Source organism: Zalophus californianus, chromosome 2 (assembly GCF_009762305.2).
Source record: "Zalophus californianus isolate mZalCal1 chromosome 2, mZalCal1.pri.v2, whole genome shotgun sequence".
Classification (NCBI taxonomy): Eukaryota; Metazoa; Chordata; class Mammalia; order Carnivora; family Otariidae; genus Zalophus; species Zalophus californianus.
Window position 1 is genome coordinate 175,132,040 of NC_045596.1, and position 19,141 is coordinate 175,151,180.

At 54.4% G+C, this 19,141-nt stretch overlaps 1 protein-coding gene across 6 annotated transcripts in view; it reads right to left on the bottom strand.

Annotated features, from left to right (window-relative positions):
- Window positions 1–4,316: 4,316 nt before the first annotated feature.
- RBPMS (RNA binding protein, mRNA processing factor) overlaps window positions 4,317–19,141 on the bottom strand; it is a 172,671-nt gene continuing 157,846 nt past the window's right edge. For 3 of the 6 annotated variants that reach the window (XM_027597923.2, XM_027597924.2, XM_027597922.1), the window contains 3 exons: window positions 18,024–18,093; window positions 10,302–10,405; window positions 4,317–4,536 (listed from right to left, as the gene is read on the bottom strand). In XM_027597923.2, the coding sequence (XP_027453724.1) occupies window positions 18,031–18,093 (63 nt within the window). In that variant the 3' untranslated portion in view covers window positions 4,317–4,536; window positions 10,302–10,405; window positions 18,024–18,030. Of the gene's footprint in view, window positions 4,537–10,301; window positions 10,406–18,023; window positions 18,094–19,141 lie in introns of those variants that run through there. The other 3 variants (XR_003520630.2, XM_035726033.1, XM_035726034.1) reach the window with 3 other exon arrangements.

The window sequence follows — 19,141 nt, forward strand, 5'->3', positions numbered from 1 at the left end:
TTAGTTTTTTTTTTTTAATTTTATTTACTTTTGAGACAGAGAGAATGACAGAGAGCATGAGAGCGGGGAGGGTCAGAGGGAGAAGCAGACTCCCCGCCGAGCAGGGAGCCTGATGCGGGACTCGATCCTGGGACTCCAGGATCATGACCTGAGCCGAAGGCAGTCGCTTAACCAACTGAGCCACCCAGGCGCCCTGGCTTGTTGATTTCTTTTATCTTGTCTAAACTCCTTTCAGAAAGGCGGAAATTGAGATGTAGAAATGCAGTATTTTGCTAAATTGTCACACCTGCAAATTCTGTAGCTTTACCTCATTCACTTGCAATTTTTTGTTATGCCTTGATCCCCTCTGCCTGCTATGTGGGAGAGAAATTTCTCCATCTACCCCTTCTGGTGGTCTGGGGGTCGGGGCACCTGGTGACACCCGGAGAGAGATGTAGTCTTTGTGGGAAATCGTGAGAGGGCCCTGGTTGTGTCGCATTAAAAAGGACGTCTTTTACCAGTTCCTCTGGGTGTCTAAAAACATGCCCACTCGAAATTCAAGTTAGAGTGGAAGTCCCATTCTTGCCGCTGCCCATCTCTGCCGGACCTGCTGGCCACCTAGAAGCAAGTGGGAGTGGGCATGGCTGGCTGGTTTCGGAGGTGAAGACAATCTGGGGTGCATTTTGATCTGTAATTGAGGGACAATCATTCGAGGCTTTTAGGGGAGAGCTAAGAGAAATGTAGTTGTGCCTGGACAAAACGTAATCATGAACATCCAGCCCCTGCCCTCACCCCCTAGCAGTGTGGCGAGATGGTGGTGGGACCTGGGGACGGAGTGGCGCTCAGCAGCAGGGGAGCAGAGTCCCTGCGAGAAGGCCGGGCAGGGGTACCCACTGCTTCCAGGCTGTGCTCGCGGGGAGGGCACTGAGGACATGCAGTCCTCCATTTGTTTGGGGAGCTGTCTGAGGTCACAAGCAGACAAACCCTGTTCTGAATGGGGGATTATGGCCTTTGGCTTTATAAATTCAATTCCTACCCGCTAATGACGATTTTCTGCGGCACAGCGGAGACTCAGTGTCCCCTCTTCCCTGTAGCTGCTGTTTTTATAGGTTTCATTTGCCAGGAAGATTTTGGGTTTTCTGAGGCTTTTTTGGGTTGTTAACAAGCCACGGCCAGCATAGTCCCCGTGCGGCAAGGCTGGAGTTGTGTCGTGTGGACAGCAGTGATGGCCCATCATCAATGCACTGCCGTCCTGGGGGCTTCACGTAGGACGTGATGTTCCTTCCGGTGTGTTTTGTGAGCTTGTCCTGGGCTTTTACCGGTAGGTGTTCCGTGGGAGGCGGGGGGAAGGGCGGGGCCTAGGACTTCTAGGACCCACGTTTACACAGACTGGACCTTGGATCATGTGCCCCTGTGCTGTCCCGGGAGTGTTGTGTCGAATGAGTGCACATTTCTTAAAGTGATCTGTATGCCCTACTTGAGGCTCGAACTCATGACCCCAAGACCATCAGTGTGTTTTAGTGTAGGCGTCTTGGGGACGGTTTCAGATAATGCCTCACCAGTAACAAGTGTTCTTGTGCCTTCTAAGGATGTTGGAAGTGTGTGGTATTAAGAGAGGGCGCCAGATCTGGAGTTGAAGGTCAAGAGCAACCATGTGCCGCCACTCTTCAAACCGGGTAGGAATGCCCTTTTTATTCAACATCCGGACTCCCCAGTGGTGTGGAACACGGGGAAATCTGAACACACTCCTCACACTAAGCATGCCCTGCCCAGAGCCCTCGGGAATAGCTAGTGGATTCCTGTCGCCCCGAAACCTGTGTAGAGATACAGAATTCAGGGAAATCCGCTACGCCCCCTCCATTCTCAAGAATGTTCCTTCTGTCACACAAGTCAGGACCCAAAGATGCCATGGGGTCCTGGGCTTTGGGCGAACCTCACAGATGAGGGCGGTGATTGCCAGTTGATCCAAGTGCTGGGTCCAGTGAATCTGGATGATTATCTGCAAGTGTAACTTTCATTTTGCAAGTTTTAAGGTTCTTTTCCAAATTAATTAGCAGTTTTGTCCCAGAGGTGGAAGGCATAGTATTTAATTTCAGGTGTCAGTTTTATAGCTTTATATAGTCTTGTGCTCACAAAGGGTACAAGTGAACAAGAGAACAAGAAGGGTCACTTGGTAACCAGATGGCTTAGTGGCCACGTTCCAGGGGTCTGCTCACCTGGGACATTATGCACAGAAGCAGAGGGAACAAACCTTTTTCTTATCCCAATTTCCCAATTCCAAAAGATAGACTATTCCTGCTCAAGAGAATGACAGAAAAGACCGTTTTCATACGGTCACAAAGCTGGTGTTTCACCGGTCAGTGGGAATCTGCCTGGTGTTCACACTAGACTGGTACCATCCAGTCTTGTCACTTGCATGTCACCTATGGCCGTCAGCATAGTGGCCCAAGGCAGGCTGGAGAGGAAGGGAATCTCCTTCGGGGCAAGCTGCCTGTCCTGTTCGCTGCCCCAGCGGCGGAAGGTCCCAGATGGGCTGAGGCAAGCTGCAAATTGGTCTTCTATGGTCATACGGACGCTCCCGGACACAGGACGGTGTAACTGGGACCTGCTTCCGGTGGATGGTCCTCTTGTAAAAGGGACATAAATGGCAGTGCCCACCAAGGCTAGTTAATGGTTACTGTTGGTTGTTGGTGTTACTCTGAATGGAGCACTGTGGATTTTCTCCCCTCCCTTTTGGGGGACGAGGGGTGGGTGATAATCGCTGTCCTCACGGCTATCAACGCCTGAAGTTGGCAGAAAACCATAAGCCACCCTTCATAGATCGCAGATCATCCTGAGCTGCGGCTCTGCAGGCTCATGTGGGTGTGGAGTCCGGCAGGTGCAGTAAAAGGCATCAAGACGATCCTCCTGCCAGGTCAGTAAGGGCCAGGGCCTGAGGCGTCCATGTGCCGCCAGGGGCCCCAGCTGAGCATTTGTAGAGGCTGCTCCCTGGCTGTCCCATCTCTCTCCTGTTCCTTAGACCCTTGGTCCTCAGCTTTGTCAGCTTTGTCAGCGCTGAGAATGGGAAAGAAACCTGCTGGGCTGCAGGGGTGGGAGTGGGGGGAATGCTCCTGCTTGATCTTGCAGAAAGGAATGTGCCAAGCAATGGTGTGGCAGCTGGAAAAAGCACTTTATTTTTTAAAAAATGACAATAGAAAAGTATCTTTACACAGTTTATGAAAGTATAGTAGACTGTGCGGCAGTGCGGTTTTCCTTAGAAACAAGAGTCCGGAAGTCTCCGCAGGGGCCAGGGAGCGCTGCGGCCGGTGGCTGGGTGTGAACGGAGCAAACCCCCCCCACCCTGCTGGACGTGCCCCTCCCTCAACACTGGCTCTTCTTCTTGACCCTTTTTGTAATGACCTTTAAAAGTTTCTTTATATCTTCATTTCTGATGGAAAATCATCTGCTCCCACCCCAGACCACCATATAATCACTAGAACACTGAAGTCTTCAGCACAATGTGAGACTAAGCAAGCTAGGGATATATCCTGGTCAGCTCTGTCAGCAGCCGAAAATTCTTAGGTCAATTCATTTTTACACATGGCTCTTCTACCACAAGGGGGAGAGACTGAGCTGCCGGACTCCGGGGAGGGGTCCGCTTCTGTCACCCGACTTGGGTTTTGAAGCAAGCTGAGCAGCGTCCACTGCAATCAATCACCCATGGGCTGCGCCCTCTCTCCTCGGGCCGGGGGGGATGTTTTAAGGGCCTCGTCCGGCAGGGGGATGCCCTAGCGCAGTCCTCCCACTCGGGAGACAGGAGCTGCCTGTAGCAGCCAGCTCCCTTGGGAGGTGGGCCTCAGTGGGTCTCACAGGGTGAGCTGGGAGCAGGAGAAACCCCAGATGAGGGCAGAACCCCCCCCCGGGGCACACACTGTGCACGGGCCCCTCGGGAGCTGCACCCTGGTCAGGAACGTGGGCCCACCTAAGGCTGCTTTGTCTAGCTGTCAGCGTGCCCCCATGGTAGCAGCTCCTGGGGGCTTCTGTCCCCCGGAAGCATGCCAGTAGAACGGGGGGGGAGGGGGGGCATGTACCTAGTAGGGCTGCAGCGTGCCGTTCTGTTCCTGCCTTACCCTGCACTCAGGCCAGGCAGGCGGACGGCTGTACATTTCACAATACGATTCTGGAAATCCTATAATATTTAAAAACATGCCTCAAACATGCAGCTTGGAGGAAAAAAATATCTATTTTTAATTACAAGCATTCAAAAGTCAAGCACAAAAATTGTGATCCAACCCAGTGTAAGATCATCCATCCTCTCATACTTAAAATGTTTGGTATAAAAATACTCACTCTCTTGGTTTTATTGTTGACATCTTTTATGTTTCGTTTGAAAATATCTCCAAACTGTACAGAAATGTCAGACCATGCGTTCACAAATAACACACTATTTCTTAAAATTATACAGTGTAAAAGAGTAAAACATTTTTATTATATTTGTTTCTTCGAGAAAAACAGATGTGTGATAGAGGCTGTGGCAAAGTCTTGAAGGGACCAAAACTGGGCAAGGTGTTTTCAAGCCTGAAACAGAAAGAACACGGGTGAGGGGCGGGCTCACCTTCCCGCAGGCTGGGGCGGGGGCGCTTTCTGACAAGCGCGTGTGTGTACGTGCACAGAACACGACCCCCCACCAGAGTAGCAACGTTCTCCCCAGAGACGCAGGGGCAGGACCTACTTCTCTCTCACCAGAAACTTTTCAAGACCTCCTCCTCCTGCACTTGCACTGTATTTTGCTTTGTGGCAAAAAAAAAAAAAAAAAAAAAGCCTTCGAATCATCCCTGAGACTTTGCTACCTGCAGAGCCCCAGCGCGGCCCCACGGTCTTCGCTTCTGTAGAGCCGCGCGGTGAAACCTCTACTGTTGTTCTGTCCGTTTTCCTGCCATCCTACCAACACGTCAGACTCTAATCTGTGGTGGTAGAAAAGATCTAGGCAGAAGGAACTCCACAGATACTAGAATTCTGTACAGGGAAATGCTTATTTGGGTGTGGGAGGAAGCTATAAAGAAAACAGCATTATTACTAACACCCCATCAAACCATCCTAAGTTAGACTTCTTTGGGAGGATGTGTCTTTGGCAGTAACTCCTGGAGAAACCTCCCACGAACACTCGCAAACAGCACGAACTGGACGATTTTGGTAAATCCTATCTATGCCAGGCCCGCACTGAGCTGGGGCACCCACGCTGTGACCCAGAATATCTTGGCACAGCCTGTTTGCAGGTGACGGCAGAAATAAAAGGCCAGTCAGAAGACCCGACATCATGACCACACAGCTGCGGTTCACGGAACGATCTCCCCGGGGAGAGACTGGGGCGCCGCTTTCGAGGGCAGGGATCTGGACACGCAGAGCCTCACCTGCCACCTTCCAGGAACGCTCAGCCTCCCTCGAGCTTGTTGCCACGGTCTGGCTAGTGCTAGTCCATCGGTTTATGCCTCTCACGGGGAGGCCCAGCTAGGGAGGCCCGGGGCTGGAGATGCTCCCTGATCAAGCTCTGGGAGGCCTGCAGTGCCCGCCCCGCCACCTCCCACCGCTGCCTGCCTTTCTCAGCAGAGCTCTCTGACAGGCCAGGAATGCAGGAGGAGAGAGACGCCTTCTGGAAGTCCCACTTTCCGTTTGGCCTCCCCCCCGCCCCGGCCCCCGGAGCCCAGCACAGGAGGGGCGTCGCCGGTCACTCGGCAGGTGCTCGGTGAGGGAGAAACCGGAGTGGGCCGGGCCGAGGCACACCCCGTCTTGGGCACATGTCACAGGACCCGTGACGCTTCGTGAGCAGGGCCAGGAGAAGGGCCCGCTCTCGAAAGCATCTTGTTGCCGCCCCCTGACCTGTCCCCAGCGGGGACACCGGGTGTGTGTGGCCTGGGGCGGCCCTGGGTGGGCGGCAGGGGCCTCGGCTCCGGGCATTATCTCTGGGGCTGCAGCAGCTGACCTTCCCAATGAACCCGGGAGCCGACGGGCCCTCGAGCTGCCGAAGGAGCCTCCTCTCCAGAGTGGGAACCCTGCTCAGACGGAGTGGATACGGGACGCCGCAACGACAGTCCCACGTCATCCCAAACTTGACCAGGGGCCAGCAGCCCCATCTGAGGGCTGCTTCCAGGAAACGGTTTCTGAGGAACAGCAGTCCCCCTACGGCTGTTCCTACTTTGGAACAATTCACAGGGGACGGCGCTCGGCCGCCCTCGGACTCTGGGAGCCTTAAGGGGCCCGCGCGCTGCCGAAGGCCTCCTACCGAGGCTGGGCTCGGGCGGCAGCCCCGGCTCCGCATGCAGACGCGGCCTGGCACCAGAGGCTGAGAGCAGAGCCGCCACACGGCCAGGCCGAGGCACACCCGTGGTCGCCCCCAGCCCTGGGCAGGCGCCTGGCTGGGGGGCTTTCTCCTCTGGACAGCTCAACGACCATCTCTGGGCAAGTACACATTGCTACTCCTGGCCTTTCTGGTTCCACAGTCAGTTCCCGGACAACTGTCCCCATTCCTGTCAGCTTTGCCCTGGACACTTCTGCCATGACCACAAAGGCACCACGTCTAAACCCAGACTCGCCACCTTACCTTCCTCACACGGCTCCCGCCCCCCGCCCCGCGTCTCCGTCCCTCCACCCAGCCCCTGGTGACCGGACACAGCCCCGCTCTCTGGGCTGTCACTTCCCCGCACCGCCGTCGCCATCCTGGGCTCGCCCCTCCTGGTACACATTTTTGACCGGACCCTTCATTCTGCCGCGGGCAGCCAGGTGACAAAGATTCTGAAAACACCTCCCCCTGCCTCCCCGAGGCCCAAACCCCTAACTCATCCCCCCAGGCCCTCAAAAGCCTGGTCATAATCCACTCTGGACAAGAACACGTGGCACAGACCTCCCTCCCGGTCTCGCCAACTCTGTTCGCTCTCCGAACTCAGTGTGAGCGCCTCCCCAGCCCTTCGGGCAGCCCCCCGCCGCCCCCAGCAGGGCTTTCTCGCTGGAGCTCTCTAACTAGAGTCCTCACTGTCCAGGCCATTCGTTTCGCTTCCTCACGGATTAGCGCGGATTCTTTTCCTCCCTAAGACTACGTCCTCCTCCCTCCACCCCCGACACAGTCACTTGCACGTAGAACTTCAGACCCCCCTATGCAGGCCAGTAAAGGCAATGGGAACGACCGACAGTTAATGGCACGTGGCACTGAAACGTGGCTCCTGAGTCTGGATAACGCGCCCGGCTGAGCACCCGGAGCCTGTGTCTGGGGCAGCTCTGGCCCTGATGGGGGGGGGGGGGGGGGCGCGGAGGCCTCCAACTGCCCCTGGGCTCTCAGCAGCCCACCCGGGCCTCCCAGGGCTCTGCCCCCTTCTCCCTGCACTCTCGGGCAAGAAGCAGGGTGCACGGGGCTGGCTCATTCCGGCTGATGAGGAAGGCTCTGGAGGGAAAAGAGAAGGGTGGGATGAGAGCTGATGGTTTCCCGAGCTTTTCCCCAACTGTGCTGCGGAGATGTAATTCTCACATGGGAAAAGAATGCGTCCCCATTGCCATAGATGTTCCCAGACTGAACAGAAGGTCAGAATGTGGCTATTTCAGTCCCTGTAAACAAGGAAGGGGTTTAGCTAAGAACGGAGTTCAAACCTTGGAATGTATTAACAAGGACATTTTAAACAGAATACAGAGACATCCGGGAACACGGAGCACCGTGGAGGGATGGGGGCGGGGTGGGAGAGGGTCAGGCTCTGTTTGCCGAGCAGCTTCTGCTCACAGCCTTTCCCGAAGGGCGGTCACTGGAGAGACAGGGCAGAAAAACAGATGGAACAAAGCTCGCCGGAGGCAGGTCGCAACTATCCCGTATAAGACCATGGAGAATGCCTGCTGCTGTCTGAAAAAATATTCTACAATTCTTAAACATTTCATGGCCGTTGTCCTTGATCAAAAAGATCAGCTTGTGGCCCTCCGGACCGCGCACAGCTGCTGTTGGGTTGGGGCCAAGGCGCTTGCTGGCTGCCACACCACACCAGACGGGGCCTGCTCTCCCCCGACTCAGTCCTGAGTTCTTTCTCCCAACAGTAAGAAAATTCGGTTTCCCCCATCCTACTACATACACTTGGCCTATTGGCTACTGACTTCTTTCCCAAGACTTTCTCTAAATGTACTCATTTTTACCGAAAGTCAGATAAGGAATATTCCCCTCTACTCAACTCCCAAAAGACATGGAACATAGTTTTCATTTTATAGCTGTAAAAACCAAGTATCAGTATGAACTTAATAAAAAGCCTAGGTGACGTTTTAAAAGGTTCACAGGCTAGAGTCTCCAGAACAGTCTCCTGTAGTTGGAAACGCTGCCCCCACCCCCGCATTCTAAACATACATCCCGACCTGCCCCCACATGCACGCACCCCTCGGCCCCAGGAACTCGCGCCGCACACCCAGCAGGCCACCTCCGTGCGTGGGATCCCGCTCCCATGCCTTGCCGGAGAGGGCTCAGCCTCCTGGAGGCGCAGGCGGAGCCGTGCTGGCCAGCAGCGGGCCACCTCCAGACCTGCTCTTGTAACCCACGGCTGGCCCCGAAACTGGTGAGCCCCATGCTGAACATGGCTAGTGGCAAGGCGCCCTCCAGCTCGTCCGGTCCGTGCTGGCCGGCCGCCCCGAGTCCCAGGGCTACCCCCCACCCCTCTTCTGCTCCTTCCATTGTCTAAATGAAGTCACCGCGTGCCCCGGCCGCTGTGCTTCCTGACCAGGCTCATCTGCATTTGCCTGGAATTACGGATGTTTGGGTTCGTTTATTGCATTAAAAAAAAAATTATTTTAACCTGCTTCCAAAAAATTACATGGGTAGCTTTTAATTGGTCTTTAAAGTGTGCCAGAGGAGGGGGAGGAAAAAACCCAACAAAATCTTGTTCTTTAAAAAGGCTTTACTGGGGGGCCTCTGGGTGGCTCGTCGGTGAAGCCTCAGACTCTTGACTTCGGCTCAGGTCATGATCTCAAGGTTGTGAGATAGAGCCCCAGGTTGGACTCCGTGCTCAGCATGGAGTCTGCTTGAGATTCTCTCTCCCTCTGCCCCTCCCCCGACTCACACTCGTGCTTGCTTGCTCGCTCAAAGAAAAGAAAAAAAAAGGTTTTACCAGGTGACAATATTGGTAAGAATAGTGTGGGCACTGTTATTAAGAACCATGACAAAAGAACCACCTAATAAATTAGAAGGCTAAGGAATTGGTGGGATTAAACATTAGCTGCCCTAAACAATGTGGATAAACACTTCCCTGTTGTTACGTTTGGTCAGTGGGCAGACAGACCCCCAGTGCAGGCTGCTGGGGCACACACGACGTGCCTGCCTCTGGATGGGCTCTACTCTGACAGCAAGAAATTACCTAAGTCCCAAGAATGCAGTACTGACCTCCTTGGCTAGATCTGCCTGGTGCTCTGTCCTCAGCAGGAATCTTGCCCTCTTTCTGACTCATCTTTTCTTCATCGGCCCCTTGTAGGGATGAAATTCGCCACCTTATTTGGGCCGAGACATAACCGCTGTGGGCCTGCCCTTGGTACTCCTATTGTTCTAGGCCAAGTTTTCCAGAGAGCCTGGAAGCCCCTCTGTGTGGCAGCCAGCGGCCGGTCACCTGCGGGAACGCTACGTTATTGTTTTAGGCTACATTTACTACTAGAAGCTGATGGACCACCCGAAGAGATGAACAAATCACCAAAATCACCGGCTGGCAGGAAGCCCAGAGTCTGGAGGAGTCCAGTGAGAGCCCTGCCTCATTCACCTATGCCCAAGGACAACCAGTCTTCTTTCTGAAGAGGCTCATGCAAATGTCTCGGCGTCACCGAGAGAGCTACACTGTATTCAGTACAAGTGGATGAAGTCAGGAGGAATATACATATTATCTCTAAAAGATTCTCCCCAAAATGGTGAATTTCCAGAAAAGGTGTTAAGGGTTTAAAAGGAGAAAGTGTCATTTATCTGTAAATTCCCGATGGCGGAATGGCTCGTTCCACAGCTGCGGCCTAAGCACGTGCAGATGGCCTCACCGACCGTTGTGTGCGGAGGGTCTGCAGACCACCCCCCCCCTGCCCCTTGCCCTCCCGGACGCCCTTCCCTAAGCATGCTGTGGCTGGAGGAGATCATGAAGGGCAAACCCCTGACCCCAGTGCTCCATACCAGCACGTCTCAACCTAGAGCACCCACCAGAATCATCTGGGGGAGGTGGTAACACCTAGACTGCTGGGCCCCATCCCCGGGGATGCTGGTACGACGGCCCCGACCACACTGGTTTCCATTACCGCACCCTGCCCAGAATACGCTGCCTCCCCAGAGGGCCTGTCCGGCTTCTGACTGTGGGACTCACCAGCATGCTCCAGTTTGGTAGAATGGCTTGAGCACAGCAACCACCACTGAAGATTGCATTAATACCCACAAGACAGATTGCAGCCACCATCACACACCTGCAACCTGGAATGGAGAAAGAAATCACCCATTAATGGTGTGCAGTCATTTCCAACCCCAGCGCTGGTCTGCTCTTGGGGTTTCCTGGGTTCCGAAGGTCAGCCTGTTCTGTGAGCAAAGAACAGAGAGTCAATGGCAAAGGGCCCAAGGCCACCACGGTGGAGCTGAGGACAAGTGCCCGGTGCGAATGACCTCACCAGCGGCACAGCAGCTCCCCACGGGGACCAAGGGCTTCGCGCCTGGTCAGAGGGAAAGCGCCCTGGTGGTGGAGTGTGGCAGCCAGGGCTCCCTGGCACCAAGGCCGGAGGGGAAGGGACTCTGGAGCCAAGTGTGCCGTGGGAGACACGGTCTTCACATGTTCACTCGAGTAGGCGTGTGTCCGTCGTGGGGGACGGGCCAGGACGAAGCTGCAGCAACAGCAGGCCGCCGGGCCGAGGAGGCAAGGCAGCCGCGCTGAGTTCTGAGGGCTGGACCCCCAGGCCTATTCAAGAGCCCCATCGAGGAGAGGTGCAGGACCTGAAGCCCCCCCGAGAGGAAGCGCCCCAAACCTATCCAGCTCCAGGAGCTGCCTCAGACCACAGTATTAACGTTGGTCAGCCCAAGGCCACAAAAGCAATTCTCCAGGAGGATCCTGTGCTGTCACGTGCATCAATGAGCTCAACTTTGCTCCAAGCACCTTCTGGAAAACAAAAACTAAAAGGAAACATTTGTGACTACATCCTGTTCCCAAGGGTCTGAGAATTTTGAAATACGAAGGTGCCGAGACCCAGAAGATCATAAATTTTTAATATTCTTCCGCAGGCATGACCGCCTCTGAGCCAGCTGGTTTTCATAAGAATTCCCGGAGCCAAGGAAGGACGCCTGCCTCCCAGCGCGTGGATGCCAATGGCCCTTTTCCCTGCTAACGTCTCTTGTGTGTTCAGCCCTCCTGCCTGCAGACAGACAGGCGGACTCGGGCATGCGGGACTTCATGACCAGGAGTGCGCAGGGTACTGCTGCGAACCCCAAGTTCCCCACAGAGGCCTCCCTGGTCTGCTGGCACGGGAAGATGCCCCCCTGGGGTTCGGCAGGAAGGCTGGGCCTGGGCTGAGACCCTCCGCTGCGGTTATGGGTGAGCCAGAAGGGAGGACTGCCCTCCTAGGACATCTCTCTTCTCAGAACTAAGGGAAAAAAGTTTTGCCCAGATTTCCACTTTAAAAACATTATAAAAGAATTAATAACTGTAATTCCAGTTTCCTAGTGAAAATTGGGTTGAGGACAGGAAAAGAAATATTTTTTTTTTTTTTTTAAAGATTTTATTTATTTGTCAGAGAGAGAGCACATGAGCAGGGGGAGTGGTAGGCGGAGGGAGAAGCAGGCTTCCCGCTGAGCGGGGAGCCTGATGCAGGGCTTGATCCCAGGACCCTGGGATCATGATCTGAGCCGAAGGCAGACGCTCAATGACTGAGCCACCCAGGCGCCCCGAAATATTCATCTTTGTACATAAAACTTATCAGCTCCCCCAACTTCTTCCCACCTCCCACGCCTCTGGGGACGGCCAGACCGGCATGGCACTTGGGGCACCTGCTGCTTAGGATGTCCCATCCATGGCCACATCCCTCCAGGTGTCTGGGCTGAAGCTCATCGGGGTGACTCAGGACCGGTGGGCAAGGAGCACAGGGACCGTGGCGCCCACCCCGGGTTCTGGGAGCAGGGGGCACTGTCACCAGGCTGCTCTTTGCAGTGAGGAGAGCAGTAGCATCTGTCCGCACACCAGGGCTGCCCCCGTGGACAGGGAGCACACACGGGCCAGTCCTACAGGGACCCCCAAGACGACTCCGCAAAGAACAGAAAACACCGCAGGGAAGTCTGAATGTGTTCATTTGTAACCTTACAGCGAGCACGCAGGCCTTCCGAATGTCCCTTTCCAGCCGAGGAGAGCCGGACGCGTGCAGTGTGGGGGTGGGGCAGGGGCTCCTGTAGGTGGCCCTCACCTGCCCCGTGAAGGCGCCGAGACCCCATGGCCAGGTCTTCATACTCGGCCACCCTCTTTTAACTTCCTCCAGGGACCGTCAGGCACTTCTCCTGGTGCATACGCTCAGGGGACGGGCAAAGGCAGGGAAATCACTGCTCGGACCGCCCGGGGTCGTCCTACCAGGTGCGACGCATAGGTGAGCTCAGCGCCCATGTGGGGAGCAGAGGTCCGTGGTGCCTTCACTTATGGAACGGGGAGGGCGCGGCAGTGGCTGGATGGAGTGTCCCCCCCGCCCCCCCCGCCTGCTCCCAGTGCAGGTGCAGGCGTTCAGGCCCATCCCTACAGCTCACACAGGAACCGAACAGACCCCAGGCTCGGGGACTCAGGACCAGGGCGTGTGGCTCGTCACTGGGGAAATGGGACGAGCGCCCGCAGGGAAGGATCAGCGGCCAGGGCGACACCGCGCCGGTGGCGGGGCGTTCTCTGCTCCCCTAACGCCTCGCCCAGAGAAGGCCTGCTGCGCGGCAAGCTTGTTCACTTGGACTCAGCAAAGGGGAAGGCAAGAAGACCAGAGAGGTTCAATTATTCTCTAAACTTGAGTCAAGTGAGCCTGGTCTGAACAAGGAAGCCCATATGTATCTGGGGAAGCTGTGGGTCGCTGCTTGACCGTAAGCACCAGGCTGACCCTGAGGCCCGTGCTCCCCCGTGGCACACGGAGCCCCCGCCCGCAGGAACACTGACCCTCCTCCCTCGCTCTGCTAGTTTCCCCTTTGCACGTCTCACCGCCTGACCTAGTGTGTGTCTTAGTGATTTATGATCCTCTTCCCCCTGTTAATGGAGGTCAGCTCCATGCAGGTAAGGATTTTGTTTGCTTCTCTTACCCTTGTATCCTTAGCAGCCAAAACAGTCCCTTACTTGCTGCAGATGTTCACTGATAGTGACTGTGCTAACGAACCTGAGACACAGAGACCGTGGTTAACAGGAGGGGGAGTGGCGATTCAGGGCAAACCCTGCCCTGGGTCCTGGGCACGGCGCCTCGGGGTTCCTCCTCCTCTTTGTTTTTTTGTTTTTTTTAAAGATCTTATTTATCTATTTGATAGAGAGGGAACACAAGCAGGCGGAGTGGGAGAGGGAGAAGTGGGCTTCTCGCTGAGCAGGGAGCCCGATGCGGGGCTCAATCCCAGGACCCTGGGATCATGACCTGAGCTGAAGGCAGACGCTTAGCCAACTGAGCCACCCAGGTGTCCCACCTGGGGCTCTTCTAGGGAGAAGGCAGGGGTGCCTGCAGGACCACAGCGCTAAGCTCCCAGCTCTGCCTGACATCTGGCTCCTGGGGCTCCCCGGACAATGGCTGCATCCCCAAGGCCCTCATGCTCACAGCCAGAGACAGACGAGGCTGTCCCTCCCAAAACAAAACATGAGGAATACACAGCTTTACATTCCGGTCTTATTATCTCTTGCCGTGTCCTTCTCTCATTTGTTGATGCTGTAACTACATGTGCTTATAATTTCGGTGCTGTGGTCTTGGTCCTAGGCCAGGGAGATTTTCGGAGTTCTTAAAGAACACCCCCCACATCCACCCCCGGTTCCTAACTCTCTCTCTCTTTGATTTAACTACATCATTGGATACCCAACAAGGAAGTCTGTGTAACTCATTCCCTCTAAAGAGTTACTAAAGACTCGCTCATGCTCTCCTGGTCTCAATGCATCTGGGTAATGGATCGTTTTCAATGATTATCATGTAATCTGGGGTTGTCCAGCCCATGGCTGGACCGTTAGCAAAACTCCAGTGATGAGCAGACAGAGCTTGTAGCCAGACTAAACACCATCAAGCAGGATGCTGAACAAATTAAAACACCAATGACACCGACCCCTCTGATGGTCTTACTTATGCCACCGATGACAGTAAACACATGCACACCCCCACCCCCACCCAAGGGGGTTCCTCACAAGTCCATCCTGGAGCATCCTCAGCAGGAACTCTTTCCCTTTAAAATGTATATCCATGACTCCCACTCACTAGAACTGGAGTTCCTCAGGGGCACAGGCCTGGTCTGCATGCACATTTTTCTATCTAGCACATAGTGAACACATATGTTTACTTAAAGAATAAAGAGCTTGTTTACTTTTCTAGTCTAGTCCCTGATTTCCCAGTAGGAGGTCAAAGTGAGTAAATGAAAAACCCCTGCAGCAGGGCCTGGACGGTTCAGGATTTGGAAGGGTGGCCCCCAGAGCTCCAGGTGTCAGGAGAGAGCGCCGGTCTGGGTCTGCGTATAGGTCGTCATGTCTGATACCAGCCATCACTCCTGCTCTTGTCTTCTATTCAGGAGCCATGTTCCCAGAGAGGAAGGACACCCCCCTTTCCCCCCGGCAAACAGAGGAAGGCCACGTCACTGGCCGCACCTATCCTACATTTGGCCTTTTTGAAAGACCAGTTTTGCACTAAAATGTTTATTGTTTCATCAGAACCACTGTTCTCAAGTCTAATCTGCATTTCCCTAAGATTACGCAGCCTGGACTATTAGCTGAAGGACTTGATCCAAGAGACTAGAAGGAGCCTGAGTAACGGATCCACACTGAACCAGTCTAACCTCAGGCAGGATGGGAGACTAGAGTCCTAACCCCAAGTGCGGTGGTAATAAGTGCAATTACCCATCCTCCTTGCCTACTGCCCCTCCTCTGCTCTCTCCAGACCCCGAGGAAGGAGTCTGGCCCGTGGCCCAAGTATAGCTCAGAACAAACAGTGCATCCACAGGAGATGTTGCACCTGCATACGGGTCCGACAGCTTCACAAGCCATACTTCCGAAGGGGGAACCCGCTAAGCCTTCTTTGGTAGCCACTGCTGCCTCTAGGTCTCTGGTGGGAAGGTCTGTGGGGAAGGATGATCTGGAACAACTTAGGTGAGTGGATAGAAACAAAGGGCAGGATCTCATCGGCTGGAATCGTGCAGCTGCTTAACGATCATGCCTTCTCTTTGGCCTATATAAATGCTTAAAAAAAAATCCTTCCTCAGGCCCTATTGCCACCACCATCCTCGGCCAGCTGCAACTGCCAGATTCGGAGGTATTCTCTCATCTTACTCAAGTTTCCCACAGCATCTGCTGCTGCTGACGCCAGCAGCTCACCACTGCCCTTCCGGGCTCCAGCCCTCACCGGCTCCTCCAGGCACTCTTCATTCTCCACAGGCTGCTCGTCCTCTGTGGACCCTACGGCCAGGTGAGCCTCAAGGCTGTGTCCCACCGACCTCTCTTCCGGTTTCATCAACTTCCTCAACTACCTGCTTAGGCTGAATGCCAGATCGACCTCCAACCCGTCAAGTCTTCTGCTAGCTTCAGAAATCCCAGTTACGCAGTCCTGGGTACCTGCAGGTGAACACCTAGCAGCCTCTGAGAACGGAGAGATGAGTGCACGGTCATGGGAGGCAGAGCGCATGATCGCTCAGTGCCTTCTGGAGCCGGACAACAGGGCTGCACCCGCCTTGCCCTGGTAACCGGGGCAGGGTCCCTCGTGACGAAATGACTAAGGCTTCTGTGCACAAAGAAAGCACAGAGGGCTGGGGACATGTCATTTTAAAAATTAATTATGGGCACGCGGGTGGGGCACATGGACTTGGGAAGTCCTGGACATAATGGACCCTAGAATATACCTCAAAGCTTACAAATAGTATTTCCAGGAAGAAAAAGTCCCCCCTAAACAGCAAACTTTTATATTTCACAAAATAGTAAAATATTTTAAATACTTCCAGTATCTACCACGGACTACTGACGTTTTTCCAAGACTACATTTAAAATGCAACTGCCATTCACGGATATTACCATCTCATGGAAAATGGGTGCTTGAACACACATGCGACATAATTTCAGGATAAGGGACAAATACAAGCAGCTTAAAAAAAAAATCTAATGCTGCCTAATTTTTCCCTCATACGCAGATCAGTGGTGATTCTAACATAATGACCCCTGGCCCAAAGATCTCTGCACGTGGGTGTCACTGGCTTGGGTTCCGGGTAAGAGAGTAGGGCATGGTTTCCCAAATGTGCTCTAGGTAAGACAGCACTCTACTAAGGGTCTGTGACAGGGCTCCCTTGTCTCAGATGAGTCTGGGGAATCCTGCATCCCTGAGTTCCCTAATTTTACAGATTCATGATGCTCATGTTATAAGAAAGGTTCTAAGAGTCTTTTGGTAAAAAACAAAACAAAACAAAACCAAACCAAAAAGTGTTTAACTCTGACCTTTGGCAACATTTACGTAGTCTGCCTCCAGTCGTCACCAAGGACTAGTGTTGCTCTGGTCACACTCAGGAATAGGTCTGGCTAGGGGAAGAATCGGTACAGTTCTAACTTATTGGAGTTGATGTCTCAAAGCAGAGAAACGTGATCCGTCAACTTACTCATTACCCCACCAGCAGAGCAAGAATCCTGACCAGCTGGGGCGTGGGTCTGCTGCCCACCACCATCCTCCTGTGTGGTGAGGCCCTTCCTCCAGAACAAAGATGCCTGCCTTCCGACCTAGGACTGGAGCTCCCTGTAAGTGCTGGCCTCTTATGGTGGTGAAGACTTCAGCAAGTGAAGTCCACGCTCAGCAGTCACCCTGGAAATTGAAATGAAGGTGACATGACCCACCAAGCGAGACTTCGGGTCAACAGGGCAACTTGCCTGTGGAAAATAAATCCCAGAACTCTGTGAAAAGCCTATTCAGTGCTCTCCTTCCGCCTCACTAGGAGGGCCTTGACCTCTGTGACTCCCCACTGAAGCTGAACCTAAATCAACCGGAGGCCAGTTTTTCCTGCATATGTCCTTCAAAAGATCAGCATCAGGTATAGTTATGTACAGAATTCTGCATGCTCTCTTTAGCATTTCTAAGTGGATGAAGGTCTGGCCCCTCCCTACTCTCATTTTTCTTCCTGTCTTGTGAAGGAATGATATAAACCAGGAGAAACCGAAGACTGTAGAACTGTATCATCTCAGAGACCTTCCTTGAGGGCAGACCCCCCCCAAATTCACACATCCTATGAGAATTCAGAGTATATTTAACAGAGATCCAGTCAAGATACCAAATGAAAGGTGGCGCTTGGAATTTTATACAAATTATACATTTATAGAAAAAAAATTGACTTGGTAGTTCCCTGAAGCAGGGTTAGGTGCAAAGATGCCCATTTAGCATATTGTTTCCTTCGAGACAAGACAGTGTAAGGAAAGCCTACTAGAAACAACACACTGTCTGCCTTCAGCTGAAAGGAGAGAGCTTGGCCCAAGCTCTAACACGCACGCACGCACGGAAGTCAGTTCCGATAAACGGCCAAGGGTCCCACGAGCCCGCGTTGCGGGCAACAGAGGCCGGTGGCCAAGGGACGCGGGCAGCGGGTGAACTGCCGCTGCGTCATCCGGTGTCCTGGCCCCCGACACGGACTGGAAGCAGCGCTGGCTGCTGATTTAGGACAGCGAAGACCGGGATGAGACGCGGACAGGACAACATCCCTCGCTTCTCCCTCAACCCCAGGGGGACGTCCCGGCAGCGCTGCAAGGCCACAGAGGAGCCCCGCGGTGGTCTGAGGAGGACGGGCGACCGCAGGTAACAGGTGGTCTGGAAGGCGTGGGTGCTGTGCGTCCCACGTCCCGGACGTCTGCTCTGCACGGGGCTCGCAGCGGCCACGCAAGCCAAGTACTTACATAGTATTCAGCAGAACTGACGGGACTTCCAGCCCTGAGAAGTAGCCTCGGAGGGAGGGAGCCAGCGCATCTGGAAAGACACGTGGGGAGAAGGCTGTGAAGCAGGGCTCCCACTGGACAGTCTCGTTCCCCCACACAGCATCCTGCCGGGCTGCCGCCTTCACTGTTCCGAGACGGAGCCCACTTACACTTGCCAGGGGGCGCCTCTCCCCCGGGGGCCGCAGGGGATCAGAACAGCACCCCGAGGGGTCGTCCACATCCCCTCAGTGAACACGGGCCAGGCTCTCAGCGAGCGCCCGTCTCAGGGAGCATGCCGGGCCCAGCAGCTCCCCTGCTCCCACCCTCCTTGCCACAGCGAACAGCCTGCCGCAGCTGGGCCAGACCTGGCCTGAGTCTGGCCCAGCGAGTCCCTTTCGCTGCACTCGCTCAGCAGAGCCGCGCCGAGGGCACAGGCTGCCTCCTGGTTTGCTAAGCAGGGTGTGGAAACACGTATCCGCTTCGGTAAGGGAGGGACGGGTTCATGACCCATCCCTGCCAGTAAGCTGGCCTGGACATCTTTGAGATTCTGCTCCTATTCTTTTAGAAAAGTGGTTCTGGCTTCTCAGCCCTGTGGGTTATCTGGTACCCCAAGCCCTCCGCTCACTCTGCTGAGGAGGACCCATCTTTTCCATGAAGTTTCCAAAGTGGAAGGCCAGCAACAAAACAAATGGACTGAGTGATGCTTTGTCCACTTGGCAGAATGTTCCCGGTCCTGTGCTGAGGAAAATGTGAAGAAACAAACAAAAGGGCAAGAGCACTTAGGCTTTAACAAATGTCCATCTGTCAGCAACGTCAGTTTTGCCCTGCAGCCTTTGGCCAGAAGCAAGAAATGCCCATTTACTGCTGCTCCCGTTTCCCGGGAGGTGGCATGGCCTCCCCGCAACACAGGCAGCTGGGAGTGGGAGAGGGAGAGCAAGTACATCAAAGGGGGGAGATGCTCAGGAGGGCTGGATGGCTCTGTGGAGAGTAGCATCCTCTCCAGTGTGGCAGGAGGAGAAAGATGGATCTTCGACCTGGCCCAAAATGTTTCTAGAGTAGAATGCAATGCTGGAGGGAATTTTACCCTGGCAAACAGACTT